This window comes from Coccomyxa subellipsoidea (assembly GCF_000258705.1).
Source record: "Coccomyxa subellipsoidea C-169, whole genome shotgun sequence".
Taxonomy (NCBI): domain Eukaryota; kingdom Viridiplantae; phylum Chlorophyta; class Trebouxiophyceae; family Coccomyxaceae; genus Coccomyxa; species Coccomyxa subellipsoidea.
This window is the reverse complement of record NW_005178027.1, coordinates 1,082,198-1,108,614: the sequence shown is the minus strand read 5'-3', so window position 1 is coordinate 1,108,614 and position 26,417 is coordinate 1,082,198. Positions and strand designations below refer to the sequence as shown.

The 26,417-nt window shown below is 52.8% G+C and overlaps 6 protein-coding genes across 6 annotated transcripts; 3 read left to right on the top strand and 3 right to left on the bottom strand.

Moving 5' to 3' along the window:
* Window positions 1-39: 39 nt before the first annotated feature.
* Window positions 40-9,983, top strand: COCSUDRAFT_54444 (anthranilate synthase component; the record flags this gene model as incomplete). The annotated part of the gene is made up of 10 exons (XM_005644749.1): window positions 40-603; window positions 5,362-5,500; window positions 5,827-6,067; window positions 6,374-6,612; window positions 6,969-7,147; window positions 7,488-7,610; window positions 8,262-8,397; window positions 8,736-8,903; window positions 9,222-9,449; window positions 9,876-9,983. The coding sequence occupies exons 1-10, from the start codon at window positions 395-397 to the stop codon at window positions 9,981-9,983; spliced, it is 1,770 nt and encodes a 589-aa protein (XP_005644806.1). The 5' UTR covers window positions 40-394.
* Window positions 9,984-10,284: 301 nt separating this feature from the next.
* COCSUDRAFT_57980 (hypothetical protein) lies at window positions 10,285-14,032 on the bottom strand (the record flags this gene model as incomplete). The annotated part of the gene is made up of 7 exons (XM_005644748.1): window positions 10,285-10,556; window positions 10,852-11,680; window positions 11,915-12,144; window positions 12,634-12,733; window positions 12,901-13,042; window positions 13,450-13,573; window positions 13,765-14,032. 7 exons carry the CDS (start codon window positions 14,030-14,032, stop codon window positions 10,285-10,287), a joined length of 1,965 nt encoding a protein of 654 aa, XP_005644805.1.
* Window positions 14,033-14,277: 245 nt separating this feature from the next.
* Window positions 14,278-16,440, bottom strand: COCSUDRAFT_57979 (Nucleotidyltransferase; the record flags this gene model as incomplete). Its single annotated transcript, XM_005644747.1, has 6 exons — window positions 14,278-14,484; window positions 14,637-14,726; window positions 14,936-15,076; window positions 15,232-15,356; window positions 15,492-15,702; window positions 15,850-16,440. 6 exons carry the CDS (start codon window positions 16,438-16,440, stop codon window positions 14,278-14,280), a joined length of 1,365 nt encoding a protein of 454 aa, XP_005644804.1.
* A 1,365-nt stretch (window positions 16,441-17,805) lies between these two features.
* COCSUDRAFT_37929 (hypothetical protein) lies at window positions 17,806-19,910 on the top strand (the record flags this gene model as incomplete). Its single annotated transcript, XM_005644746.1, has 7 exons — window positions 17,806-18,066; window positions 18,177-18,254; window positions 18,359-18,487; window positions 18,602-18,746; window positions 18,999-19,201; window positions 19,395-19,520; window positions 19,677-19,910. 7 exons carry the CDS (start codon window positions 17,806-17,808, stop codon window positions 19,908-19,910), a joined length of 1,176 nt encoding a protein of 391 aa, XP_005644803.1.
* Window positions 19,911-21,155: 1,245 nt separating this feature from the next.
* COCSUDRAFT_44188 (heme oxygenase-like protein) lies at window positions 21,156-22,343 on the bottom strand (the record flags this gene model as incomplete). The annotated part of the gene is made up of 5 exons (XM_005644745.1): window positions 21,156-21,314; window positions 21,466-21,613; window positions 21,758-21,887; window positions 22,019-22,118; window positions 22,227-22,343. The coding sequence occupies 5 exons, from the start codon at window positions 22,341-22,343 to the stop codon at window positions 21,156-21,158; spliced, it is 654 nt and encodes a 217-aa protein (XP_005644802.1).
* Window positions 22,344-22,789: 446 nt separating this feature from the next.
* COCSUDRAFT_57976 (hypothetical protein) lies at window positions 22,790-26,365 on the top strand (the record flags this gene model as incomplete). The annotated part of the gene is made up of 5 exons (XM_005644744.1): window positions 22,790-22,859; window positions 23,443-24,095; window positions 25,559-25,649; window positions 25,738-25,853; window positions 26,192-26,365. 5 exons carry the CDS (start codon window positions 22,790-22,792, stop codon window positions 26,363-26,365), a joined length of 1,104 nt encoding a protein of 367 aa, XP_005644801.1.
* Between the last annotated feature and the right edge of the window lie 52 nt (window positions 26,366-26,417).

Genomic DNA, 26,417 nt, shown 5'->3' with positions numbered 1-26,417 from the left:
TTTGGCTGTTGGTATGATTTCTTATTGCGCTGTGCATTTCGACTCTAAATTTTACCAATTGAAAGGCGCATGCAATTCCCGATCGGACAGTGATTGCCGCAATACTGGAAGACGCCCTCAAATCTGCAGGAAACGGACAAAACAAGGAAAGCTGTTTGTGCACGCTATGCATCCTCAGGAGCAATGTTTTATATTGCAAATCAGTACTTCTGTAACAACTATTGCATGCCTCAATATTGGTCCTGCATCCTGTTTCTAGCGGCAAGGCCGATCTGCGATCCACGGCAAAGCCGTTCTACAGTTTATATCTATTAAATGACCGCCGGAGCCGCGCAGCCTTCAAACCAGTCTTAACGAAAGAATTTTTCTCACGTTCAGTCAGCTGTCGACTGCCATGGGCTCTGCAGGCGCATCCGCAGGGGCCGACTCCTCTGCATGCCCGTTCATGTGCACTGCCTCGGGGCTGTTGGCCGCCTCCGGCTTGTTGTCGGCGTCAGACGTGGCCGGGGCGTCAGCGTCCCCCATGGCTGCGTCCGCTGCTGGCTTGCTCTCCGCCTTGGGCGCCCTGTCGGGCAGCTTGGCCAGCTTCTGGAACATGGTCTTGTACATGGCAGCGTCCCGCTGGTTGGCCGCCGCAGACTCTTTCTTGTAGCGGGCCAGCAGCGCGCGCACGTCCTTGTTGGCCGGCTCAACCTGTCAGAAGACGGTTAATCAGAACGGCACACACTTTGATAAATTTGGTCCCTTGCGCTGCCCACTATAACAAGTTAATTGTCACAAACGCCCTTTCTGAATACCCGTGCTCTGTCATCATGGTGGTGCCAGGTCAGCTTGGGATCCATGCACATGCGCATGATTGTCGCTGCTGCCTTTCTATAGCACCTGGAACTATGCAAAATATGCTTGCAGGCCTGACACGATAATTGTTGGCTGCAGAGCAATGGGCATCCAGCAAGCGAAGAGGAAACCCCAGGCCTAATGAACACATTTGGCACCCCAGAGCATGAGTGCCACTTTGCTTAGCTATGCTTGTACAAACGCTGGCAGTGCGTATTTGTAGAGATGCAAGGATGCAAGATACGGACCTGCAGGGCAGCCTTGATGTCGACGAGCGCCTCCACAAAGTCCTGCGCGCCCAGGTGCGCCTGTGCTCTCCTGTACAGCGCCTTCACATTGGACGGGTTGGACGCCAGCACCTGCATGGCATACAGCAGATCTGAACTCAAGGTTGAAGTCATTTGAATCTGATCAAACTCAACCCTTCAACCTAAGATCAGAGATGCTTTAACCTCTGTCCTGGCAATGAAGGGTACAGGGCATGAGGATTTGAATAGGTATGGGGTGCATCTTGTCATGAAGCTCTATAACAAAAGAGAGGCATGTACCTTCTCTGCAGCCGAGATGGCATCCTTCCACAGGCCCTGCTTGATGCACGCAGCCGAGGTGTTGAGGGCAGCGCTCTTCTTCACTTCGGCGCTCTCCTTCGACAGCTCTGGCGCAAAGTCCTTCTGCAGACCACACAAGAAATTGTCACAAATGCCTGTTCTCCTGATTCTCTACAATATGATCTGACATATTGAATCGGACTTCATTATAAAAGGTCACATGCAGCTGAGATTCCTCAATGTTGGTACTGCAGACAAAGGGGCACTCACGTCCTGGTCGATGAGGCTGCCGGCAGACTTGTACCTTTTGACAGCCCGGCTCCAACGTCCCGCCTTGAAGAATGCATTGCCAGACTCCTTGAGCTTCTTGGCTTCCTGAATCTTCTCCTCATCGCCCATGTCCCATGTGTCCTTAGCCTGCGAGCAACACAGATGACGTTGATTCCAGGTTTCTTATCCTGCAGAGTCCCTGATGTCTTCCACATGCAAGAAAGTTTAGAATACAGAAATGCATTGATCAGGATGTCAACAATCGATACGTTCCTTATTCTTGTACAGACCGACCCAGCTATGAATCGCTGTAAAACGAGCTAGAAACTGTTGTAAAGTATCAGTATGATTACTTTGGAAGTAAAAGAGATGGCTATGGATTATCACCTTGGTCACTTCGAGTAGCTCCACAGTGTAGTGCAGGGTTGAGTTTGGGGGCACAGTCCCCAGGCTGCGGTGCTCCTCCTTGTCGCCATAGCCATATTCTGGCGCCACTGTCACCTCAAATACCTCATCCTCGTTCACCTTCAGGATGGCTGCATCCAGCCCCTCCAACACTTCACCTGTGCAGGCGCCAAAAAGTAAATTTGAACCCAAATTAGACAGAAGAATAGTCAGCTTTGCAGAATGACAAGTCTGCGTGAAGCAGGATGAAAGACGTGGCTGGGTGATACAACCTGGCAGAATCACATTGGCCAGCATCAAATGTAGCTATATTGAGCATCATCCAGGCACATAGCAGCATGCAAAGTAGCAATGACTAATGCTTGGCACAGAATGGCTACATGGCTTGTGGCTGGCTCTCACCCTTGTCAGCTGTGAATGTCAGGGGGCTCTCCCGAGACACTTCCTCAAAGACTGGCCCGCTGGGGCATCCAATCCTGGCAGTGTAGGCCACCTTTACTGTGGTGCCCTCATTCGGCCTCTTATAGCTCTTGCCCTTCTTGATCAGCTTCACAACCACCCGCCCATCATCTGTGGCCTCCTCGACCTGCGCAGTAGATATCCTGCATTGTCCCCAACGCATGCATGACACCAGGGGGTACTAAAGACTACCTTGGTGATTAGCACCCCGTGATGAATCTCATTACTATGTCAGAACGAATGTGAAACCCATTATTCGTAAAAAATGAGACCTCTGTATGTGCATGTGGGACCGTGCAAACCACTGAGTCCACTGTGGTGTTTCGGCAAAGCAGGGCAGCACACCTTGCGAATGACCAGAAGCTCCAGATCTGCCTCCAATTCTGCATCTGCTGGCAGGCCCGCTGCTGTGCCCTCTGCGCTGTACCCATCTGCAGAAGGTAACCAGAGCCACTCACGTTTCATCACACGCATTGATATGCTGCATGCAGACCACCTGAGATTCCCGCATTGAATTTTTGCAACATGCATCACTTCAGGATCAAAAGTCGAGCATCACATGTCACAAAAGAGAGAGTCTCCTCACATTCTGGCCTGATGAGCAGGGTGGCCTTCTCAGTCTCTTTCATGGTCTTCAGGGCCACCTGGAAGGCCTTGGGCTGGCAGCTTCCCACAGCCAGAACATCGCCATCAGCGGAGGATGATGCAACAGGCTCGCCATTGCTGCCCCTCACCCTCACAGTGTACCTAACTGCAAACAACCCAAAACGCTAAGCAAATGGTGCTAGATTCATGTCAATCCACCATCTCTTGAAAATATTCTAGCCTTTCTTGGGTGCTCTGCACAATCTTGGCAGTGACCACCAGAGCATATGTGGCAGACCCACTCAGATAATGATACAACTCTGCAAGTTACTAAGAGAAGAGGGGAGAAGGATATACCTAGCACTTCATCCTTGTCCTGTGGTTTACTCCAGCCGGAGCCTTCAGAGAGGATGGTCTTGATGACTCCACCATCTCCAGCAATGTCCTTGATGCTCTTCCATGATAGCAGCTCAACCTGTGGACATCAGCGGACAACTTGTCATCTCAGCAGGCTCTTCAGGAAAATTCATATGGTACAGATTTCAAGGCAGCAAGATTGCCCGGCATAAGAACAATTTGTGCAATAGCCTACCTCAAAGTTCAGCGTGGCATTTGGTGGGATCTTTGGAGGAGAGCCACCCTCGCCATAGGCATATTCTGATTTGCAAGTTAGCAGGGCTTTCTCACCCTTCTTAAAGGTTTTGACTCCCTCGTCCCACCCCTTGATCACTGCATCAGAGTTGCCGGCGGTCACCAGAATTTTCCAAGACAGTTATCTTCTCAAATGTGAAAGGCAGGCTGTGTATTCATTGATTCTCGACTTCAAGGATGTGCTGGTCTATAGCTGCTAAATAAGGAAACTTCCAGATGGTATAGAACACCCCCTACCATTGCCAGTGCCCAGGTTGAAAACAAAGGGTGAGTCTCGCTCCCTGGATGAATCGAAGACGGTACCATCCTCCAGAGTCCCCACATAGTGGACTGCACAGCAGACAAACGTTAAACTGATCATACACCGCTGCTGGCAAGATACGACACAGCGGAGACAAACATGATAAAGGCGCACCTGTCACTTCGTCCCCTTTCGAAGGCGTCTCCCAACCTTTTCCTTCGACGATGATTTTCTTGATGACACCTCCGTCTCCCTGCGCAGAAGTGCTCGCTCGTCACATTGTTCGACGCAGACAATAGATCAACATTCGCAAGTCTGACTAGTTGATTCTCGGTGCTCACCGTCAGGTCCTTCTCTTTTCCCAATTGCGTGTCGTTAAACTTTTCGTCCAGAACTTCATCTGCGATCGAGCACCGTGGACCGTCAGCAATTGATTGGCAACCCCGACACGTCAATGCAGTGAGTGCATTGAAAACCGCAGCATACCTTCCGAGAGGCCTGGAGGGTCCATCGTGCTCGTCTCTTCTGCCATCAGATTAAGACTTTTTTTATGGATTCTTCTTTTCGCTCTGAACTGTAATCTCTAGCTCACCACGAGCTTCCAGAATGCTCTGTGAGCCTCTAGGGTTTTATATTAATTACCCGCGATTATAATTATATATGATAGCCCTATCCGACCAGCTGGCTGCGAAGCTGAACTTGAATATATAGATAATTTAGCTTTACAAGAATTTGATCTGAAAGTTTGATTTCTTAAAAAGATTTATCGCAAACTTCGCTAGTACGAAAGGAACGGCCTTTGTGCTGGATAAAACCGATAACTGATCTTAGCAACTTGCGAACATAGCCTCATTATTCTCCGTCTCAATCGATAAAAAGATTTTTTTCGTCTGAAAAATTGTATGACGTAAACGCATTCTGCTTATGATTGCGCAGCAAGATCTGTCTAGCGCGGGTGTTGGCAGCTCGGTAGCTAGCACGTGCTGCAGGCCACAGAGAACGTGTTGGGCCAGGAAGGATGGAGCTGGCTTGCGACAAAGATGCAGAAAACCAACTTGCAGAGTGCAGGGGACACCAGCACCAGGGGTCTCTGTGCAAAGTTGCAGGAGGAACAGAAACATTGTAGTCCCCAGAGCCCTCGCTGAGAGTACAATTGCTGGTGAGCTGCACTGCCGTACCATCAAATTTCCATGCCATCAGTACTAGGCTGCCAATCAGTCCCATCACCGCTGCATGCCTAGTCTGCGCTCAGTACTAGCATGGCACACAGTGTGCCAGCTGAGATTTTGATTCTGATGCAGCTGCGTTGGAGGCGGACCTGAGCTCGGACTCCGAGTTTGCGCGCTTCAAGGAGGCGGCCGAGAGGGGGAACCTGGTCCCCCTGTTTGAGCGCATCTTTGCAGATCAGCTGACCCCAGTCACCGCCTACCGCTGCCTCGTGGCAGAGGATGACCGCGAAGCGCCCTCCTTCCTCTTTGAGAGCGTCGTCAATGGCACCCAGACGGTGTGCACCCCTTTTCCCACCTCGCTGCTCCTCTCTTCCTGCTACCCAACAGTGGTGCTTGTTCGCGGCCCTATGTTCTGCAGATGTTAACGCCTCGTCTGGCACACCATTCTCTTGCATGCATGTTCTAGATTAACGCGCACTCTCCTTAGGCACCCTTGGAGGAAGACAGGCAAGCAGGACTCCATGTGATTTCAGTTCATACAGATGAGGGCCACCATCAAGAAAGTGATCAAGTGACTGCATAGATAGGATGATGCATGGCAGGAATTTCTCGGAACATTGGAGTGTATGGAAATTGAAGTCTCACCCCTGGGCCCTGGCAGGGGCGGTACAGTTTTGTGGGAGCGCAGCCGGCGATGGAGGTGGTGGCGCGGGGGCACAGCGTGACAGTGATAGACCACGCCAGCCAGCAGCGCAGCACGCGCATTGAGGACGACCCAATGGAGGTCGCCGTCAGGCTGAGCGCCGACTGGCGGCCGGTGCCGACCGACGGCCTCCCCGCCGTGTTCACCGGCGGCTGGGTCGGCTACTGCGGCTACGACACTGTGCGCTACGTCTACTCGGGTGCGGCTCCCTGCATGCTGCAATTACACAAATAAGGCGTGGATCACTGGGGTCTTGGAAGTCCACCCTTGTATACACACCAAAGGGCTGTGTCTTCCTGATGTTATGAAATTGATGTTGAATGCCTCTGAAGCATGGCTTTCAAGGAATTGAATTGTAGTCAAGTCAGCAACGCAATTGCAAGTGGCATCTGCAGCGCTGACCAATTGCAGGCCTACCAGGTATAGAGCTGCAGCACCCTTTGCGAGCTGTGACCAGATGTTCAGATTGCAAGCAGCTGATGTAAAAAGAAAGTGCTGGGTGCAGGCAAGCTGCCGTTTGAGTCTGCGCCAAAGGACGAGGACGGTCTGCTGGATCTGCACCTGGCGCTGTACAACAACATCATAGTGTTCGACCACGCCACCAAGCTGGCGTACTGCGTGGCCTGGGTGCACATGGGCGCACATGCCGGCGTGCCGGAGGCCTACCTGGCCGGCAAGAGAGCCCTGGCCGCCATGACCGACCGCATCTCTCCCCTGCGCACCCCCAACCTCCCCCTCGGCAAGGCATGCTCCTGCTCATCTTATCTACCTGCACCTTACATAGAGATCCTTTGCATGGGAGCCAAGGACTGGATGTTCCTTCCTTGCTGGGCTCCCATGGATGATCAGCCTGCAAGACATGCCACCCTCCCAGCTGGTGCACCTAGCGGCTGTCACTGCCAGACAAGTAACGAGCAGGCAATAAACCTGATCCTGCTCTTGCAACTTGCAACTTGCTTTGGCAACTTCACTGCGCATAGGTGCGATACTCTACTTGAAAGGGGTGATTGATGCATGTACTCTTCCTTTTGCCAGCTTCACTGCGCATAAGAGCGCTAAATGAGTCGGGAAGCAGGGAGGTGACGACTGCATGTGCGCAGGCGACGCTGTCACTGACGAGGCAGCCAAAGCCGCCGGCGACGTCCAACATGAGCCGGGAGCAGTACATCGCGTGCGTGGATGAGGTTAAGGAGCACATCCAGGCCGGCGACATCTTTCAGCTAGTCCTCTCCCACCGCTTCAAGCGCCGCACCTTCGCAGACCCCTTCGAGGTCTACCGGTGCGGCCCCTTTTCCCCACTCCTGTCTCCAGATTACACATTCCTAGGATGCAGTTAGAACTACCAGGGTAGAGCCACGTGCACTTCTCTGGACGCGCTGTCTGTGTAGCAGATTTGCATCCACCATTAGATGGGCCCCTGATACTGGTGTGCCTGTGTTGCATGTTGCAGCGCCGCACCATTCAGAAAGACGAAGGGCGGCCCATGCAGGAAGTATATTGTGAGTAGCACTGTAGTGCAGGCTTACAGGGATGGCATTCAAGCATGAGTGTTTATGAGCCGTTGCTTGGACCTGGGTTCTTCTCACAGAAGCTGATGGAGTGTTTTGGTGGTGGTGCAGGGCGCTGAGGGTGGTGAACCCGTCGCCGTACATGATCTACCTGCAGGCGCGCGGCTGCATCCTGGTCGCATCCTCCCCAGAGATCCTCTGCCACGTCAGCGAGGACCGCGTCGTCACCAACAGGTGGCGCTGCTGCCCATTGCCCCCGCTCACTGACATCCCTCGACCCCCTCCAGTGCCTGGCTTCTCTCAGGGCAAAATCCTTTAGAAACCCTCCTAGTTGTCTGCAGGTGTTACAACTCAGTGACTACTGAATATATCAGACTAGTACAGATCGGTCATCAGATGATCCTCTTGGGATCAATATCAGTCATCTTGACCAATCTGTAACAGCAGAGCACTTCTTGCCTGAGCATCGTGCTTGGCATAGCGCTCTCCCGGGGCCAGTGGTGCAGCAAAGTGCTGTCCCGAACCTGTGACTCGAGTCTGTGAGGCATGACTCACATTCAAGGCTGTTTGTGTGCACGCCAGGCCGACTGCTTTGAACAGGCTGACCATCATGCATGGGCACACTGCTTTTTCCCAGTGCAGTGCCGCCTCTTTCTTGTGGCCTTGTTAGTCCGCACAATCTAGAGGAGCACCTGAGAAAGTGGGGACAACCTCCTTATGGCCTGTCAAAATGTGAATTGAGCTGCAAAGGCAGGGGAGCTCGAAACAACAGTAAATTCACAGATGGATGGAGATAGTAGACTGGGAATTGTTCAAGCAAGTGCCTGCGTGCGGACCATACTAGTCTTGTGCAATTAGTGATTGTTGTGATGGTCCACACATTAGGCCGCTGGCGGGTACGCGGCGGCGGGGGAAGACTCCGGATGAGGATGAGGCGCTGGAGGGGGAGCTGCTGAGTGACGAGAAGGAGTGCGCGGAGCACGTCATGCTCGTTGACCTCGGCCGCAACGACGTCGGCAAGGCAAAGCGCTGTCCTTTCGCCCTGCCCTGAGCCCCTTGTTGCCCATACAGTGTCACAACCTCTGCACCCTGCACCGTTTTCTTCTTGGGCCTGAGGAGGCGCATTGCAGGGAACTCTCATCTTGATCAATCAGCTTGATTTTGAGGCTCCAGTGCAGCAAGGCAAACAGACTGCTAGAGACATGTGTTGAGCCTCTGGGTCTCAGTGAAGCGACTGATACTGAAGATTTAATTGGCTTGGTACTAAAAAAACATTAACCATTCGGCTGAGGGATGGTGCTTGAATGCTTGGCATGCGGTGGAGAAGAAAGAGTATTAGGATGATTTGGGGGTGTGAAGGTATCGGAGGCGGGGTCGGTGAGGGTGGAGAAGTTGATGGAGGTGGAGCGCTACTCGCATGTCATGCACATCAGCAGCACCGTCACTGGCCACCTGCAGCCGCAGCTCAATGCCTGGGACGCCCTCCGCGCCGCGCTGCCTGCCGGCACCGTCTCTGGCGCCCCCAAGGCATGCCCCACAATCACATCCCAGAGTCTGTGCTCTGCATTACATGTGGTTGAAGCATTCTGGGCTGCACTTCCATGCTCTCTTCTACGTCTGAAACCTTCCTTGTAAGCCATGTAAGAGTGTAAGTTAAGCGTTCTCTTGAGGTGCTTGACCTTGAGGTGCTTGAGCTTGTCAACCCCAGGTGCAAGGATACTACTATGTACGAATTGTTCCTGAAAAATTCCACGGATGGTGCCATGAGGCAAGCGCGTAGCTGCAGCATTCAGCTCACACTCTTTTTGCTGCTCCACTGACAGTCTGCTGGACGCGTTTCCGCAGGTGCGGGCGATGCAGATAATAGACGAGCTGGAGTGCGCCAAGCGCGGCCCGTATGGGGGCGGCATCGGGCACGTCTCTTTTACGGGCGGCATGGACATGGCGCTTGCGCTGCGGACCATGGTGATTCCTACGGCCGCTACGGACACGCTGTACGATTACGGCGTTGACAAGAGCCGCCGCGAGTGGGTCATCCACGTACAGGCCGGCGCCGGCCTCGTCGCCGACTCGGTGCGCGCCCCCTGGCGTGCATGCTTTTTTTTCTGTGTACATCCCTTTGCATGCAAAATTATCTGTGCGTGCCCCTTGGCATGCACACCTGTCTGCGTGCAGCTGGCAGTATCCGACCAGTTCAGTGTGTTTGCATGTTGAGAGACAGGAAATGCAGACACTGTGAGTGGGGTCTCCTTGGGACTGCCAAGAATGACTTCCCCTACCTGTAGATGTGGTGCAAGTCTGAACTTCATGTGCCATTTCATCTCAGAAGGCATGGTGCACATTTTGACAGCCCCTACACCCGCCGTGCTTGACATGTTGCATTTGTTTTATGGCACTGGCACTGTGGACAAGCTTGTGTTGCCTGTCAGTTGCCGTGGCACCCATCAGATTGCCATTCTGGGGATTGTCCTGTGAGTTTGTGTGTCTTCTTGTGAGCAGGTGCCCGCAGCAGAGTATGAGGAGACGGTCAACAAGGCCGCAGGGCTGGGTCGTGCTATTGACCTGGCTGAGCAGGCGTTCCTGCAAGCACCTGCTGAGGGGAGATAGAGGCAAATGGCCCTGTCTGTGCCTGTATGCAGTGATGGAGTTCCCAGTCGTCTTCCAAGTCTCAAAATACTGCTATTGCACTTCTTACAGCTATTACAGCTGGAACTGATGTGACTGTCATCCTATATATGTTGTGCAATGCTAAGGAATCCTTCGGAGTTTTGACAACCGCAACGGAAATAAGCGATTTACCATATTTACAATCATCTCAGCTCAGCTCCCATACAGGCGCATAGACACACAACATTTCCAACACTCCAGAAAGACACCCACAAATAATCTGCCAGCTTTCTGGCACTCCTCATGAGCGGAGGTGCGGCGGCAGATCATCAACAGAGACTTCTGCAGTCACGGGTGGCGTGACTGATCTGCGCGGCGGCTTACTTCCCTTTGATCTGTCTGCCTCGCAAGTGTCCCTGCTTGCATGCTCTTTACGGTGCGCGGGACTGCTTCTTCGGGCGCTGTCAGACCTGGCAGAGATCGAGGGGCGGTCCTCCACCCTGCTCCTGCCAGCCCTGCTGTCCTTCAAAACATTGCCCTGTGTCGCCTTCTCAGGCCGGTCCCTGTACCGGCCTGCACCTACACAAAGTCACTGTTCATTGCTGCCAGAGTTTGAATCACATTTCCAGGTAGAAACCTCGAGATAACATATCCGCTCGTGTTGCCATTTGTAGTCTCCCCGGGTATGAAGTTGTCTGCAAGCGGTCTTACATTGTCACGGCCGCGCAAGTGAACTAGCGTGAAAACGTCAACTCCAATCACCACCTCATCTACAAAGACTGCCAGGCAATTAATTTAAGCTGCAGCCACAACAAGTCAGCATGATTCTCCCACCTCTCCAAATTTTTAGGACAGTGCAGGTGCTCACCCTGGTCGCTGCTGCGGTCCCACTCGCGTTGGCGCGCCTGTTCACGAGGCCCGGGATTCTGCGAGCCGCTGCGGCCGCGCTCTGAATTCTCACGCACCCTCTCTCTGCTACGCTCACGCCTCCCCCCCGCCTCGGCTTGCCTGTCGGCCTTGCCGTCCCTCCTCGACAGCGCCGGCCACTCCGCCGAGTTCCTCCGCTCCGTGCCTCCTTTCTCCCTATCCTCCTGTTGCTCCCGCCTCTTCTCTCCTGCCGCAGATGCCGGCTGCTCAGACAGCTGCTGCTTGCCCGGCTCCGGCGCGGGCAGCCCGTTCTGCTCAGGATTTGTCCCTGCAGCTGCGGGGAGCCCCTTGGGCGCTGCTACGTCAAAGTACAGGCGGACACCCAAGTGCGGCGGCAGAGCGGCCATCAGCGCGGGGTTGCCAGTGAGGCTCTGCCGGGCTCCCCATTTGCCGCGGTCCACGCTCACATCCAGCGGCAGAGCCACGGGCGTGGCCAGAGCAGCCGTCTGCTTCCCGGGCTTGCCGTCTGAGACCTCTCCCTCCCCCCAGCGGCCGCGCTCCTTGTCATCCTCTGCTTGGGACTTTGCAGGCCCGTTTGGACGCTCCTCCTGCTCTCCCCATCTGCCGCGTTCCTCTGCGTCGTCACCGGCGTCCGCCTGAGCCTCTGTTTGGAGCGCTGCATCCTCCCTCCGTGTGATGTCGGTTGGGAGCGGTTGCTCTGATTCCGCTGCAATTTCCTGGCTGTCCGCCTTTGGCTTGGCCGCCCGGCGGGGGAAGATGCTGCCAAAGAAGCCCATGTCGCCGGCAGGCTCTCCCTGCTGCTTCTCCACCTGTATTGCGACAATCACAGTGCTCAGTCATGGTGAATTTTGTACCTTACAAAAAGGGATGCCATTATACGCCCTGGCACTATTACATGGGATGTATAGCCTGCAGATTGCGGCATTACATGAGGCACAGAATGAGAAATTGATGCAGTCTCCTCCCGTACAATATTCCAGTGCTCCATGGATCAGGGACATTGCTGTGATTGTGACCAGAGAAAGCAGGGCAGCCGTCCGGACCTGCAGGAGTTCCAGGCCCTCCTCGTCGGCAGCGAGCAGGCTCTCGGTCTCGGAGAGCGCCTCGGAGGCGGCCTCCTCGGCCCAGAAGCGGCGCAGCTCCGCGTGGGAGAAGAAAAGGTGCCCGTTCTCCAGCTGCGCGCCCAGTGTCCCCTTCAGCTGCCCCGGCTGCGGGAAGCGCGTCGCCGTTACGCCGTCTGTCAGCCCCGCACCCACCGCCTCCACCAACTCACCTGCAACAATATGGATGCGGTGCAAGTTTGAGTGACCATACAAGAAGATGTGTCGAGCATGGCTTCTACATTGCACTCTCTCCAGATTGTGCCTGCCAGGGGCCACGAAACTATTGAATAGATGGTTGAGTGAAGGCCGCGAGAGGGAATCGTCTTTGCTCTCGATAACGGAGACTATTGGGTAAGTGGCGGCCTAATTAGTTAGGGCTGCGGACTCCAAGAGTATGGGTCCATTTGCAGCAATCTCGGGCAGATGGGAAGTCTTCTAAAAAGTGCGCTAAATCCGTCTGCCTACACACTGCCTCTGCCAAGAGACCGTGCGGTGATGAGGAGTAGTTTCTTTTCACAGAAGGCATGGTGGCATTTTCCCTGTCATCTGCGACTCGTTTGGGAATGCCTTGAGAGGCCAGAAATCACACAATGACCAAATTCTAAAAGCAGGCTGACTGACGCATGGATGCGGAGCCATGGGTCACACAGGGGACGCACCAGCAGCTTCGGAGGGGGCATTCTCGGCTGAGGAAATGACCACATATGGCGGCCCGTCAATGAGTGGCTCCAGCCAGCTGGGAACCTTCAGTAGCAAAACCTGCACAACAAAGAATAGAGTCCCTTTTCAAGTGCCCCATGCTCGTCTTGGGAGGTGATGTTGCACCACACTCCAAGACATGCACAAAATCAGACTCCATGTGGGAGAGGAACTCTCAATTCGGGTCAACTTTTCTGCAAAAAAGCAAGACAGCAGCAGGCGCTCACCTGCACGGTGTCATCATCAGCCACGCCCGTGACAGAGAGGTCCACAGCAGACCCCAGAGGTGTCTCAGCCACATGCCTGACGCCAGGCTGGCTGCGCAGCACCAGCCGATCGGCAGCCACCTCACTCAACTTGGGCCGCGCCCTGCACAGCAACAAACGCCTGTCAAATGCACCCGAAGAAATTCTGTGGTGCTCAACATTAAAAAAATCTTGTTTTCTAACAAGTACCGCAGGGTTTTCCCGCCCGCTCAAAAGCTATCATTTTGTGTTCCCGCAACCCCAAACTTGGCCCACTTTATTAGGAAAATTGGCTTTTTGGGCTGCAACTTCATTTTTAGTTGAATGTTCCCGCATGCAACTTCCCGCACCCCAAACACCACAGGCTCAAAAACGACTAATTATGGGGGGTTCTAGGTTGAGAATTACAGTACAAGACGTGACTGCCAGCCACCATGCATGCATATTTTGCCTGGACCCAAACTGTACAGAAATGACAGTGCCCTGCGCACAAGCATGCACAGCAGATAAAGAGAGTAGAAGGGTACAAACCATTTCAGCATGACCTTCCGGAAGCTGGGGTCCAGGAAGACAGCAGTGAGGGCGACCCTGGTGCCCGGCTCTGTGGCAGGCTGTGCCTGGCTGTAGCCCCTGTAGATGTCCTCAACACTCTCACCTGGACACATGCACAAGCACATCACCCCTTCATGCTCCTTAAAACTCCAGCACCAAAGGGTATTTTGCAAGGGTGCAGGACACAAAAATTATTTTCTGTGTGCGGCAACTGGGCTACCTTGCTCAACAAATCCCCCAAAATTACCTCAAATACAAAACCTGAAAATATAAAAAGTAGAAAAGGAGGCTGACCTGCGGGTGATGCACGATTGGACTTTGGAGCGCTGGGGGGCCTTGCAGCGTTTCGGTCAGGCTGAGGGGAAGGGGATTTTAGGGGATTTGGCAGGGGCGTTGGCAGCACTACTGGCAGGGGCACCCGGCTGAGGGCTTCCCTGACAGGGAACAGCTGCTCCAGAATGCTGTCCACCCCTGCCCGGCCGGGCAGCCCAGCCCCTGGCTTACTCAGTAGCGGCGCCAGGGCGGCAGCCGCCGCTCTGAACACCTCCTTCACTGTGTCCATATGGTATGTACCGCCAGCAATCTCCCTGCAGCACACGTTGGAGGGTTTTCAGACAAGACATCACAGGTCACCTCCAGCAAACAAGTTTTGAAGGGCAGCCATAGATGTTTTCCGGACACTGCGGTGGGTGAAACTCCTACCCAATTCCCTTTGATTCATGGTGGTGACAAAGCATCACCTGGGGAGCATCATCAACATAGCTGTGAGCATGCAGATACTTTTTTAATATAGTTGGGAAGAAAGGGTCATTCTCGCCTCAGAGTGTCTGCGTCCTCCACAGAGATACGGGTGCCCAAGTGCGACTGAGCCGGCACAGCGCCGGGGACTGCCGTCCTTGAGACTATGCCGCCGCGTCCAATCGCGACAACATGCTGGTCATAGTTAAAGTAGGTCCCATACCGCAGCAGGAATGCCAGCAGTGAGACGCCCAAGTTCTCTTGTCCACGGCCCACCTGTTCATGCAGAAGGGGGGTCTCACACGAGGTGTTCAGCTCGTCAACCCATCCAGGTCATACCTGACCTTGTAGCATTCACCATGACGTCACAATTACATGCAAGCTTCCATAGTTTCCTCTACCGTGGGGTGAAAGTGAGCGATACACACCTTTTCCTCTTCCTGCAGGTGTGCAATCACCATGTTGGCGAGAGAGAAGCTGCCAAGACCACCTTGGGAAACGTCGCCCAGTCCTAGCACCTTCAAGCACCCGCCATTGTTTCTCAGAATTATTACCTGCTTTCTGTATTGTGTGGATCAATTAGCAAGACAATATGGTTCTGGATCACAGCGAGAGGAAGCCAGTTCCATGAGGAAGCATCTCCGATACGGGCAAAGACTCACAGCATTGCATAAAAGCAACATGTCCTTGCATGAAGACTGGGAGAGGAAGTGCACAAAGGGAGCACCTTGAGGACGGCTTTGATCAGAAGGATCAGAGGCCGCAGTGCCGGTCTCCTGGCCTGCTGATCAATGAGAAACTGTGCGGCGCAAATGCCCCGGTCGCCATTCACAGACACATCCACATCCACACCCTCCACGGTAGTGCACTGTACAGAAACAGTCAATCAGCACCATTGCTCTTGCAGCAAAAGTACTGTAGGTTGCTAGCAGTGGTCTCCAGATGCCGTGCCTGCATTAAAGTTGGCACCCCATGCATGCCACAGGGTTGAGAGCGTGCAAAGACCATGGTAAGCAATGTCACCTTGATGATGGGGACGCGCGACTGCCTGATGTGGAACGTCTTCCGGACGCTGTTGGACCTCCTCAGCTGCTGCACAATCTTGCCGAGGACGTCGTTCACCGGAACCTTCTCCTCTGTAGTGTATCCTGCGCCCAGCATGCTCAAATATCACAGTGCTGACCTTGCTTTGTGCGTTCGTCAAATACCAACCCCAATAAATAAGGCTGGAAGCTAACTTGTTGTTGCATGGGATGTGACGCATAAAAGATGAGTCAGCGCACCCAGATTGTCCTTGCTGGGCTCCACAATGCCCAGCACGACCACATCGATGTCCGAGTTCCACAGCTCCAGGCCGCTGGCTTTGCTGCCGAATGGGTACACGTCATACAAGTGCATCATCGCGCAGGCGCCCTGCACCCGCCCCAGCGCTGCATCGCGCAAATTGCTCTCCTCCCATGTCGGCGCCACGTTTGCCACAAAATCCACGATCTCCTGCACCCATGGCAGATCTTCATCTTACAGATACCGTGCTTCTACTGCAGCAGGTACATGTACTAGCTACAGATTCTTGCTTGTCAAAAGCCTATCATGCACCACGTCATCCATATGGCAGGACAAGGGCCCAAGCAATGTCAGTACCTGTTGGAGCCTGGCCGTGCACTCAGGATTGACGCTGGGCATGCGGAAGGAGAGGGTGACTCGCTGATCCGTGGCCGCCCCAACTTTGGCTCTCTTGCTGCAAGCCCGGTCCAACCCCACCTGCGCCTCCTCGCCTGCCGACACCTCCCGCCTGCTGCCCAGCTCCCCCTCTTCCTCTGGGCTCGCGCGGCTGACAATCCGGATCCTGTCCGCATCGCCGCCCACAGAGCTGACCTGTCGCTCCAGTGACTGCGCGCGCCGCTTGCTGCCCTGCCCCGACCCCTGCCTCTGAATGTCTCCGCGGCCGGCAGCGCCGACGGTGTCCACGCGGACCTGCCGCGCTGTCCGGTCCACATCGCCTGCCCGGCGCCCTCCGTCCGGGAGAGTGCCACGCGCATCCGCCGGGAGCAGCATGCCGCCCCAGCCGATGTGCGTGTTTCCTCCGGCGCTGCCATGCGAGGACCTCTGCTCCCCCTGGCTCCCATACGCGGCTGCATCCCCTGGCTGTAATGTGACGGCGCGCCTGGAGGGCTCGTCGGAGAACCTGCCGCCTGATCCCGCTCGCCTTGTCCTCCGCTTCTGACCGCCCATGCTGGTCAACCTACCTGTTGCAACACAGCTGTTTTGGTCAACGGGTCACTACCATCATGAGCCATTGCATGGCAGCACAAGTTGACTGTATTAAGACAGCTTTGCCATCGTCTGACAATTGGGCTCAGAAAAGGAGCTTACCGGGTCTTGCAAGGCTGCACCCTTCAGCTCTGCTCACAGTTCAGGATCAGCTTGTGCGCAGGGCAGCCTGGAGAGTAGTAGTCTTCAAGGACGCCATCCAGCTCAAAACCCAGGAACTTGTACAACTTGATGGCTGCCTCATTTCTTGGGTCCACATGGAGGGTTGCACAAGATCTCTTTGCCACTTTCAACGCTTCCTGGGATATCGATCAAGGAGAAGCTCAGCGCAAAGGTGATGAACACACAAGATGGCTCTTTAAGCAGTATCTGAGCGAAATGTACAGAGAGAGATTATATCAGGCACCTTGATCAACCTTGAGCCGATGCCAGTGCGTCTGTGGCCCGCATCGACAACAACTTTGGCTATGTGTAGCACTAATTTATTGACAACTACAAACGCGTAGCCAAGGACCTGTGTGGGTATAAAGGGCTTTGGCATTAGGCATGATGCATGCGAAATGTGCTAAAGGAATAGACACCATACAATTGGTGTGTAGCACAGAAAGCTTGACGCCCATACTTTCGATCTATCGTGATCTACAGCATAGAGAAGAATTGTGTTCTTTCTCTTCGTCTCCTTTACCCAGTCGTCTGCAATGAGGATAAAGGAATATGAGTATCGCGTACAAATGTAAGATCAAGCTCACCACATCCCAGGCCGCTCAGAATTTTTCAATCACCTTTGGAGAGGGCCAACGATCGGTTGAAATTGCGTCTTTCAAGCTGACTGACGCTTGCCAAAACTCCTTGCTGTGCTCGATATACCTCAACTAGAATGTCAGATGGACATTCAGATGCCGAAACCGCCAGTTTGACCGACTCAATCTAAGTAGGGAAGAAACCTTGGAGATTTACCCCCTGCCTTGCGGAGACCTTCAGAGACGGATCAATGCCTGCAAAGATGCATGTGTGTCCTCTGATGAGAATAATCCTCTTGGTCGATATCCCCATCCCCATTTATTTAATAAAATCGAAGCATGCATGGCTCATGCCTGAAATTGTTGCCTGCCAACTTCCAACTCCCAAGCAGAACTTATACGCTAATGCAGAAAGATGATGCGGCATACGCTATGCCAGCTACGATATTCGAGCACTTAGGAGCGCTTTTGCTTTTCTGATTCATCGCATCAGCCTCTTCTGTCCTCTACTACCAAGTGCTTTCCTGGACAGGTCTTTCGATTCAACATATTGTGGAACCACCGTCCAATGCTGTAACAACTAGAAATGTCCACAGCTGAAAACATAGCGGCTGCCTTGAAAGACGCTGAGCGCGTTTGCAAGAAACAGAAATTATGTGCTTGCAAGACAGCACAGTGCATTGATAAGCTAGCTGAGGCGCTTCGGGCCGCTGAATTTGATTCACCAGACGATGCGCTTTGCCCCGACGGTCTTCACGAGCGATTACTCAATCCTGCTGAAAAACTCCTGAAAGATCTTACGGAAAGCACGAAGGACCTGCACAGTGCAGTAAATAAGCTTGGAAAGGTATGCATCCCCATCCTTGCCTTGGGGCAACGTACATCTCGCTTAATTCCATTTAAGTTCACCACAGTGTCGCTATTCAGACCAAAAATCGTTCTCGTGGTGCCATGTAGGCTGTAGACAAAACCTTCGTCCAGGACATATGCGCGGCGATCAGGCCTGTTGATTTCGATCAGCCCACCCTGAATAAGGTATGCATCTTGCATGAGCTTACTGTTTAGCCTTAGCAAGCTGCATGGTACGTTTGGGTGCTGGCATGGTTACCTTGCTTGCGACTCAGCGTTCTCTGGTGCAGGTGATAGCAGAGCACTTCTACCAGCAGGGAAACTTCAGAGTTGGGGACGCCTTTGTCAGAGAAGCTGGTATCGGCAATGGCGACGCGCTCAAGAAGCCGTACATAGCCATGCACTCTGTGCTTAAAGAGGTCAGGGGACCCTCTGACGAAAGTCCTCTCCTTGAGCTCGTGTCAACCAGTAAAATTGCATGCTGAGGAAGATAGACAGGTAGATCTGTAAGCAAAATCATTTTCTCTGGGCAGGTGCTAGGACACAACTTGCAGCCAGCCCTGCACTGGACAGAGGAACACAAGGAAGATCTCAGGGCCAGCAATGGCAGCGCTGCTGTCAGCTCCTTCGAATTCAGGCTACACCGCCTCCAGTTCCTCCACAGGCTGCAGACTGCAGGTCTGAGAGCTGTTGCCTGAGCCGATCATGCCCCAGCGCTATAACTGGAGTGGTCCGCGCTTATTGATTACTACTCTTCATGTCTGTGAATCTGCTGTTGTTTTCAGCTCCCCAGCCCCTGATTCGTAGCTCGATTTGGATTTGGGCAGGCCACATAAAGTGGGGGACAGATTTTCTGGCGCTCCTCTATCTGGGCGGACTAATCAAGTTGCTGAATCGGATTGTTCTTGAAGGGAGCTCTGTGTACTGCAGGGCCCAGCCAGGCTCTGGCATATGCGCGGGCGCACTTTGCAAGCTTCCAGGAGACTGAAATGGGGGAGATACAGCGCCTGATGGGCTGCCTGTGCTTTGTGAGACGGCCCGGATCGTCGCCGTACTCAGACCTGATGGCTCCGGCACAGTGGAACGATGCTGCTCGAGAGTTTGCTCGGCAATGCTGCGGACTGCTGGGCCAGGTGGGGATGTGCCAGTGACTGATAAGAACTCCTGGCGTTGAAAGACACTGTGCACAGCAAAGAACTTGTCCTGTGTTTTTCATGTCCAGGGCGATGCGCTGACTGCATCCGTCTCGTGTAGGGCAGGTGATGTCATGTGTATGTTTGTTGAGCTCTGATTTGAAATCTAATGAAGGCACGTTGCTGTGTGCAGGCATGTGAGAGCCCTCTGCTAGTGGCAGTTGCTGCTGGCAGCATTGCTCTGCCCACGCTCCTGAAGCTTGCCACAGTGATGGCAGGCCAGAACCAGGACTTCCAGACGTGCACGCAGCTGCCTGTGGTGAGCTACCTGCACACTCCTTGGGGTTTTGATGTGACCAACAGCCTGCACCCCTCTGTCTTCTCTCGCTGGTGCTTGGCCCAGCTTGAAATGGTGATGAGACCAAAGTTGGTTGAAGAAGTGTCTCTGCCCTGACTGCGTTGCATTTCCATGCAGGAGCTGGAGTTGGGGAGCGAGTTTGTGTTCCATTCTGTCTTTGCTTGCCCCGTGTCGCGGGAGCAGAGCACAGCGGAGAACCCACCAATGCTCTTGCCTTGCGGGCATGTTCTGTGCAAGCAGTCCCTCCAGAAAATTGCAAAGAGTCCTGCGCGCGCCTTCAAGTGCCCATACTGCCCCGTGGAAGCCACGATGAACAGCTGCCGAGCAATCTTCTTCCCTGACGCTGAGTAACCTGTGGGAGAGGTGGCGCAGAACTTAATAACTGCATTTGGGTGTTGTAGCACTGGTGTATGATAGACGATCAACTGGCCTTGAAGGCTGCTCCTTTTATGTACACTAGCTCGTTAGATAGCTCATCCTATGTATATCACCGGCTGACCCTCTCTTGCTTGTACTATCAAGCAAAAAGGGCTCCCGCCCTCATTGGTGGGTGGTTTGCTACATCCAACATGATATTCAATTAAAGGTGAACATTAACCTTGCATACAAATTTATTGGGGTATCCCTGGCGTGCCTTGATCTCTAGAAGATTTGCAGCAGGACAGCTGGCAGACTGTTTGCTTGTAACCTCGTGGTGCTCAGATCTGTGCACTGATTCTGCATATGCATGGATCCTTCCGGATGATGACCGCACACTGGGATGGGCTTCATGTTTGAAAGATGACCCACATGCGAGGGTGCAAAATTTTGGGCTCATGGGCTCATGTAAACAGCATGGCATGTAGTCATCGCATGCTTAATATAACGAGAAGAGTGGCGTCATGCGAACATGCAATCAGCAGCAATTCATGGAGGCTGGATGCAACTACTATACATGTGCGGCATGCCTCCGAGGAATAAAGACTATTCTCTTCGTCAACAGGGGTGACCAGCTGGTGTAGGGAGGCGAATGTCATGCAGGCCTTTTTTTTTAATTAATTAAAGTAATCTACTTCTTAGCTTTATAAATTTTTATAAACTTCTTTTGCCTAACTTTTTCTTGTTTTGGTTACACACATGGTATTTCAGCATCGGAAGGAATCCATTGCTTCAATTCAGATCAGGGGAGGCCAGCTACAGAGGCAAGATGCATTTTATTTTAGCCAGGTGCCCTGCCAGGTACATGCATGAGCGCGTAGTCATGACATGCCGTACCGAATAATAGGTGCATTGACCAGAAGTCATGTCTAATCAGGATCTGGACACGTGAAATCGAGTCTCCTTCAAGAGTAGAACGGTGTGTTTGACAACAGAAGTTAGTATTATTATTACACGCTTTTTCTGTCAAAAGGCAAGGTGCGTCCTGCAGACAAGCTGCAGTTAAAGACTGCCACATTTTACTTCAGTCAGTCAATTCTAATGCATTTTTCAAATTCAATATGATCTCAATTTCTTCTGAGATCCCTCCTGTTGGAGAACAGGTGGTGGTATCAGGACAAAACAGTGATGGGCAGCTCTTGCATTATACAAGTAAAATGCACATTGTACAGTTCTGTTTTAGGTTTCTGTGATAGTGCGCAAGAGGCCCCCCGAGTACTTGAAAGACTTCTGTGTCTCCTCTAGGCAGCTGTCTTTCTCTTCCCGCGTCCAGCCTTCTGCCACCGCATTGAGCTGAGCGCGCACTTCATCTAGCTTGGCTCGGAAGTCGCCCTCGTACTGCAATGCACATCACTCAACGATCAGGCTGGTACTAATGCACATTGCTGCCGGTTGAGTTGGTAAAATATAAGGTGGGACGAGTCGATGTGGGCGGTACAGCATGTCATGCATCCAGAGTAGAGAAGCGCTTCTGCTCTTCGCACCCCACCTTGTAGAATTGGAGCTCTCTGGAATCCAGGATCATCGAGGCAACCTTGGTGCCGATCATTCGGCCGCCCGCAGTGTGTGCAAAGTACACATTGTAGAAATGGCACAAGAATTTTGGAGGGCAGTCGCGCGCCAGCTCCTTCAGCAAGCTGCGCATGAAACACCACCGCATTAGTACAGCATCTGAAAAACCTCGTCATGCATGCAACAACAACCATGAATATCTGTAAGCATGACCACTCGCCCATGGTACCCCCTGCTTTGCTCAATGTGATTGAAGATTCCCACAGCACCTGCTGTAAGCGCGTCCTGGCCCATCCTCTGACAGCTGGACAGGGGCCAGGCTATACTCCTGCTGCATCCAGGCAATGTCCTCTGACAGCCCTGCCGACCGCTCCAAGCCTGTGTTCTGAAAACGTGCATCTGCACCCGCACCAAGACAGCCAACGTCATACTCAGTGGTGAGATCTACTCTGACTCAGATCACGGTACACACTTCAAATTGCATCAGAGCACTGGCAGGCTGAGTTTCAAGAGATGGGATGGGGGCTCACATTCAGGGAATGAAGCCTCTGCCACAATGTTCTCCAGTGTTTCATACACTTCCTTGGACTCCGCCAAGAAGCGCAGGTAGCCAACACGGGTCGGCTCCCACTGCATTCACACAGCAAGATGCTCAGCCGTCCTGCCAGTCTAGCCAGTGTGATAAATACGCTGAGAATTGCAGAACAATTGAAGGATAGCTGGTGTTCCAGTGATCACCGCTTTCCAGGCCTTCTCTGCTGACTCCTGCTGGCCCTCCTTTGGCGCCTGATCCCGAGTGTGCAACTTCATGGCTACAAACCGCATCTCCTCCACGAACCCTGCACACAGGTACATCTGGGTCGTGCAAGGTCCATAAAGAGACACACCTGAAGCAGTAAAGTTTTCCTAGGTGACCCGGCAAGACCATGACAATGCAGACGTCTCAAATCATATCATCTTCTCAAGCTGTTCTTATGTTTATTCGCGCTAGCTTTATCAATCTCCACCAGTGTTCTATGCTACCTTTCTTCTCTCCAGGCCTGCTCTTGGGCTCAGCAGAGCTCGGTGCGGCCGATGCACAACCCAATGTCGATCTTCGACGTACTACTGGCTTTACCTGCAATCTGAAATGCTGCTTTTTACCATGATCTATGCGAAATAATGCTGATGTGCCAGTGCCTGCACAACATGTCCTCGGTACACCGAACCTCTGCAGATTCCCGAAGGCCATCGGAGGCGTTCGAAATTTTTCACACCAAATTCACTCTAACGGAGTTCTCCTGCGAAAAGCTGTCACTTACATGGAGTTGCCCCCCACGAGCTTGATCCTTGTGCCAGCTCAGCGGCTTAGTCACCTGCAGGCGTGCACACGTGCGCGCATTTCATCGCTTACATGACTGGCTCACAGACTCAAGCGAGGGAGCAATTGTTGGATGTGATCAGTTATTTCAGTGACCACAACATGATCATCTGTAGCATTCTCTTGATGTATCTTGATAAAGGCTTCAAGACAAACTGGTAACGTGGACATCGACTTCTTGTGATGGTTATTCCAAACGTCGAAAATATTCTGTACAATAATTTCTTTGCAATTGACTAGACATTTTTGATCATGTTGGCATCTTAATCCATGCTCGTTCCTGCCAATCATCCAGAAAGCAGCAGTGCTGAGCATAAATCTAGTTATATGTAGTGGCCCAGAGATGACGAGTGGATTCTCAAGACAGCAAACAACGTTCCCAATACGCTTAGACATATTTCTTTATCTCTAAATCGACAGACAATGTGGCTTCGATCACTCTTGCTAGCAGTCTCTTTCCTGGTGCTTCAGCTTGCACGTAGCGAAGCAGTGACTGCAGGTGCAAATTGCCTGTCACATAATCTTGCAGCTCTACAGCATGTTTTGTCCCCTTCTAAAAGTATGCAAGGTCAGATTGTGCTGGCCTGCGTGCAGAGAGGCCCACTCACAAGGGAAGCAGCGGAGCTGTGAAGGTCTTCTACCAAGTGACAGCAAAGGGCAGCTACAAGGATATCATCAGGCAGCAGATGAGCGGCCTGATCCTGAGCGGCCTCTATGGAAGGGCAGCAATAATCCATGCTTTCGTCTTGGCAGACACCAGGGAGGACCTGGCAGCAGCTGCTGAGCTGCTGTCAGAGTTCGGGCGGAAGGTGCAGGTCATGGAGCAGAGCCTGGATGGCACCAGGATGGAACGCCTCACGCTGGAGAACATTGCTTCCCTTGTGCACGAGCAGGACAGGGTCTTCTACATGCACTCCAAGGGCGTCACATACGATGCCAGCAGCGAGATTGGCATAAATGCCTTCTGGTGGTCACTCTTCATGCAGTACCACCTGATCCAGGGGCATGCCAAGTGCATAGCTCTGCTGGACAGCTATGACGTGGTTGGGGTGAAGAGGGAAAACATGCAGAGGGCCGATGCAAAGCCAGGCTACCATTTCAGTGGCAACTTTTGGTGGGCCACAGGGGCATATTTGTTGACTCTTAACCCCAAGATTGGGGATCTGTACCATGATCCTGAGCTGTTCATAGGGTCCAATGCGCCCAAGTTCTTCTCGCTGTGGCAGATCCCCACCAAGGATGGCAGGGTGGCTGTGCTCCACGATTTCCCATTCACCCCAAAGCGCTATATCGATGCAGACTCGAGGCAACAAGCACTGCATGCCTTACACAATTGATCTTGATGAGTGATTGGTCCCTAATGTGCTATTTAGCACTGTCTGTCCTATGAACATTGCAATCTCTTCTGGCAGAGTGTGCTGCAGATCGAGCAGATCTCAAAAACCTTCCTTCAGTATTGATGGACTGCATTCTGTTTGCCTGAGTACTTGAGGGCCTGCAACTTGCTAGGCAGGTTGTGATCCGTTTCACTGCATTTGGCTATTGAGGCACATGGCGGGTGCATCTTATAGGTGTGGATGTCAACTGTGACAATCTCGTATATCCTAAGTCAGGGAGACAGATTAGATCGATGAACTTGATACACTCAATGTGTTTGTGCTGATGTGGACGGTGGTTACTCTGTAACCGTCACGTCATTTTCTCACGAAAGTCAACCGTTGAGATTTATGCCTCGCGACACATTCGAGTCGCACCATTATTCGCCGTTCTTTCTTGATTGATTTTGTAATCGGGCGGATCAGAGACATTGTTGATTATTTTGTGAGACGGCGACGAGCGTTTGCCTGTCCCGGCTCATGTGATAAAGAGGATTTCTATCATTCAGAAAATGGAGCTGGATCTGAAGAGATCCTCTCGTCTACTAGCAAAACTTATCTCAGGCATTCCACTGCAGAACTGTCAACCAGGATACAGCGGCGCAAGCATTACAGTTTGGAATGCTTCGACCATCGGTGAATAGTCTTTCCTCAAGGTCACTCCGCGTTTGCTCGCATAATGCTTGAAATGTTTTTAAAATTAATATTTCAACATCCAGGTGCTCTCTCAGTGGACGATCGCGAGAGATTGGCATGGTTGATTGACTCGTTTGGCATGAAGTCAGCCCGGGCTCAGGTGACAATTGATGTTCGGGCCTCGCAACCCTGCTTATGAATGGTGGCGTGAACAGCAGCATGAAATTCCTTTGAACCGCAGGGCCTTCGTTCTCCTATCACTAGTCTTTCGAAATTGCAGCAGACCGAACAAATACTTTACATGGCTGCGCAAAGAATTGAGGGCGACAGGTTTGCATGCACCCAGCTTATCTGAGTTGCATCCAGGATTGCAGAGCCACAAAATTAGTGCAATCTGCTCAGGCACATGCACACCTCAATAAGCCATGATGCGCGTGCAGGATAAAAATTCTGGGGGCGCTGAAGAGCGGGAAGAAGACACTGTTCCTGCGTGCAGAAGATCACTCCTACCACTCAAGACAGCCGGTCTGCTTGTTGGATTTCTATGTCCACGAGCCTTGTCAGCGCAGCGGTATTGGCAGAGCACTCTTTGAGGTATGAAGAGCCTCAGCTTACCACAAACACTTTTTGCTGTTGCAGTCACTCCTGGGCAAGACAGAAAGCAAAGCAACTGGCTCAACCCAGGCATGTGCATGCAGGCTTTCTTGACGCATGAGAAGGAGACGGTGGCTTCCATAGCATTTGATACTCCGTCGCAAAAGCTTCTCGGCTTTCTGAAGACGCACTACGGTGGGTGGAAGAGTACTTTTGCATTGTTCGAGCTGACTACAGGCTCTGGCCCGCCATTCTGTGACTTCGCTGTTTGTCCTGCGCTCAGGTCTTGTCCATTACACACCTCAGGACAACAAGTTTGTGGTGTTTCCCGAGTTCTGGACTGTGACAGCGAAGCAGCAGACCATGGTCCGGCATGCAGCCTCAAGCAGCAGCAAATGGGTAAGCACCCACCCAACATTGCACACACAGGGGTCTGACAATCCCTGTTAACATTCTGTCATGATTGCAATGCTATAACAGCAGCACGTCTCACCTGCACAGAAGGTGGAAAAGGCACTTTTGCATCCTGCTTATTTGGCCCCCAGCTTGCGCGGGGTAAAACAAACACTGAGCACCTTGCCCTCAATTAGTTGGGTCTTGCTTGGATCTAGCGAATCCAACAAGGGGTGGGATCTTGGCAGCTTTCACATGCAGCTTGTCTGCATATGCTCCTTGCCTAGAGATATCCGTTTATTCAATCACTGAGCTGCAAATGACGTAATGTAATGTGCATGCAGACAAGTGTGGCGGCTCGGCCGCTCACGCCGCCGCGCAGCAGGCGCATCGCTTCTGCTCGGCAATCCTCAGAGATCAATGTCGGCTCCCCGCGATCCGCCCAGAATGGAGCAGCGAGGACCCTCAATGGCAGCGCAATGAATGGCCATGTCAGAAATGGGCCCGGGCCCGCCTGAACAAGGCAGCCTGTTGATTCAAATCCGCGCATGCAGCATTGCTGGAGAGTGC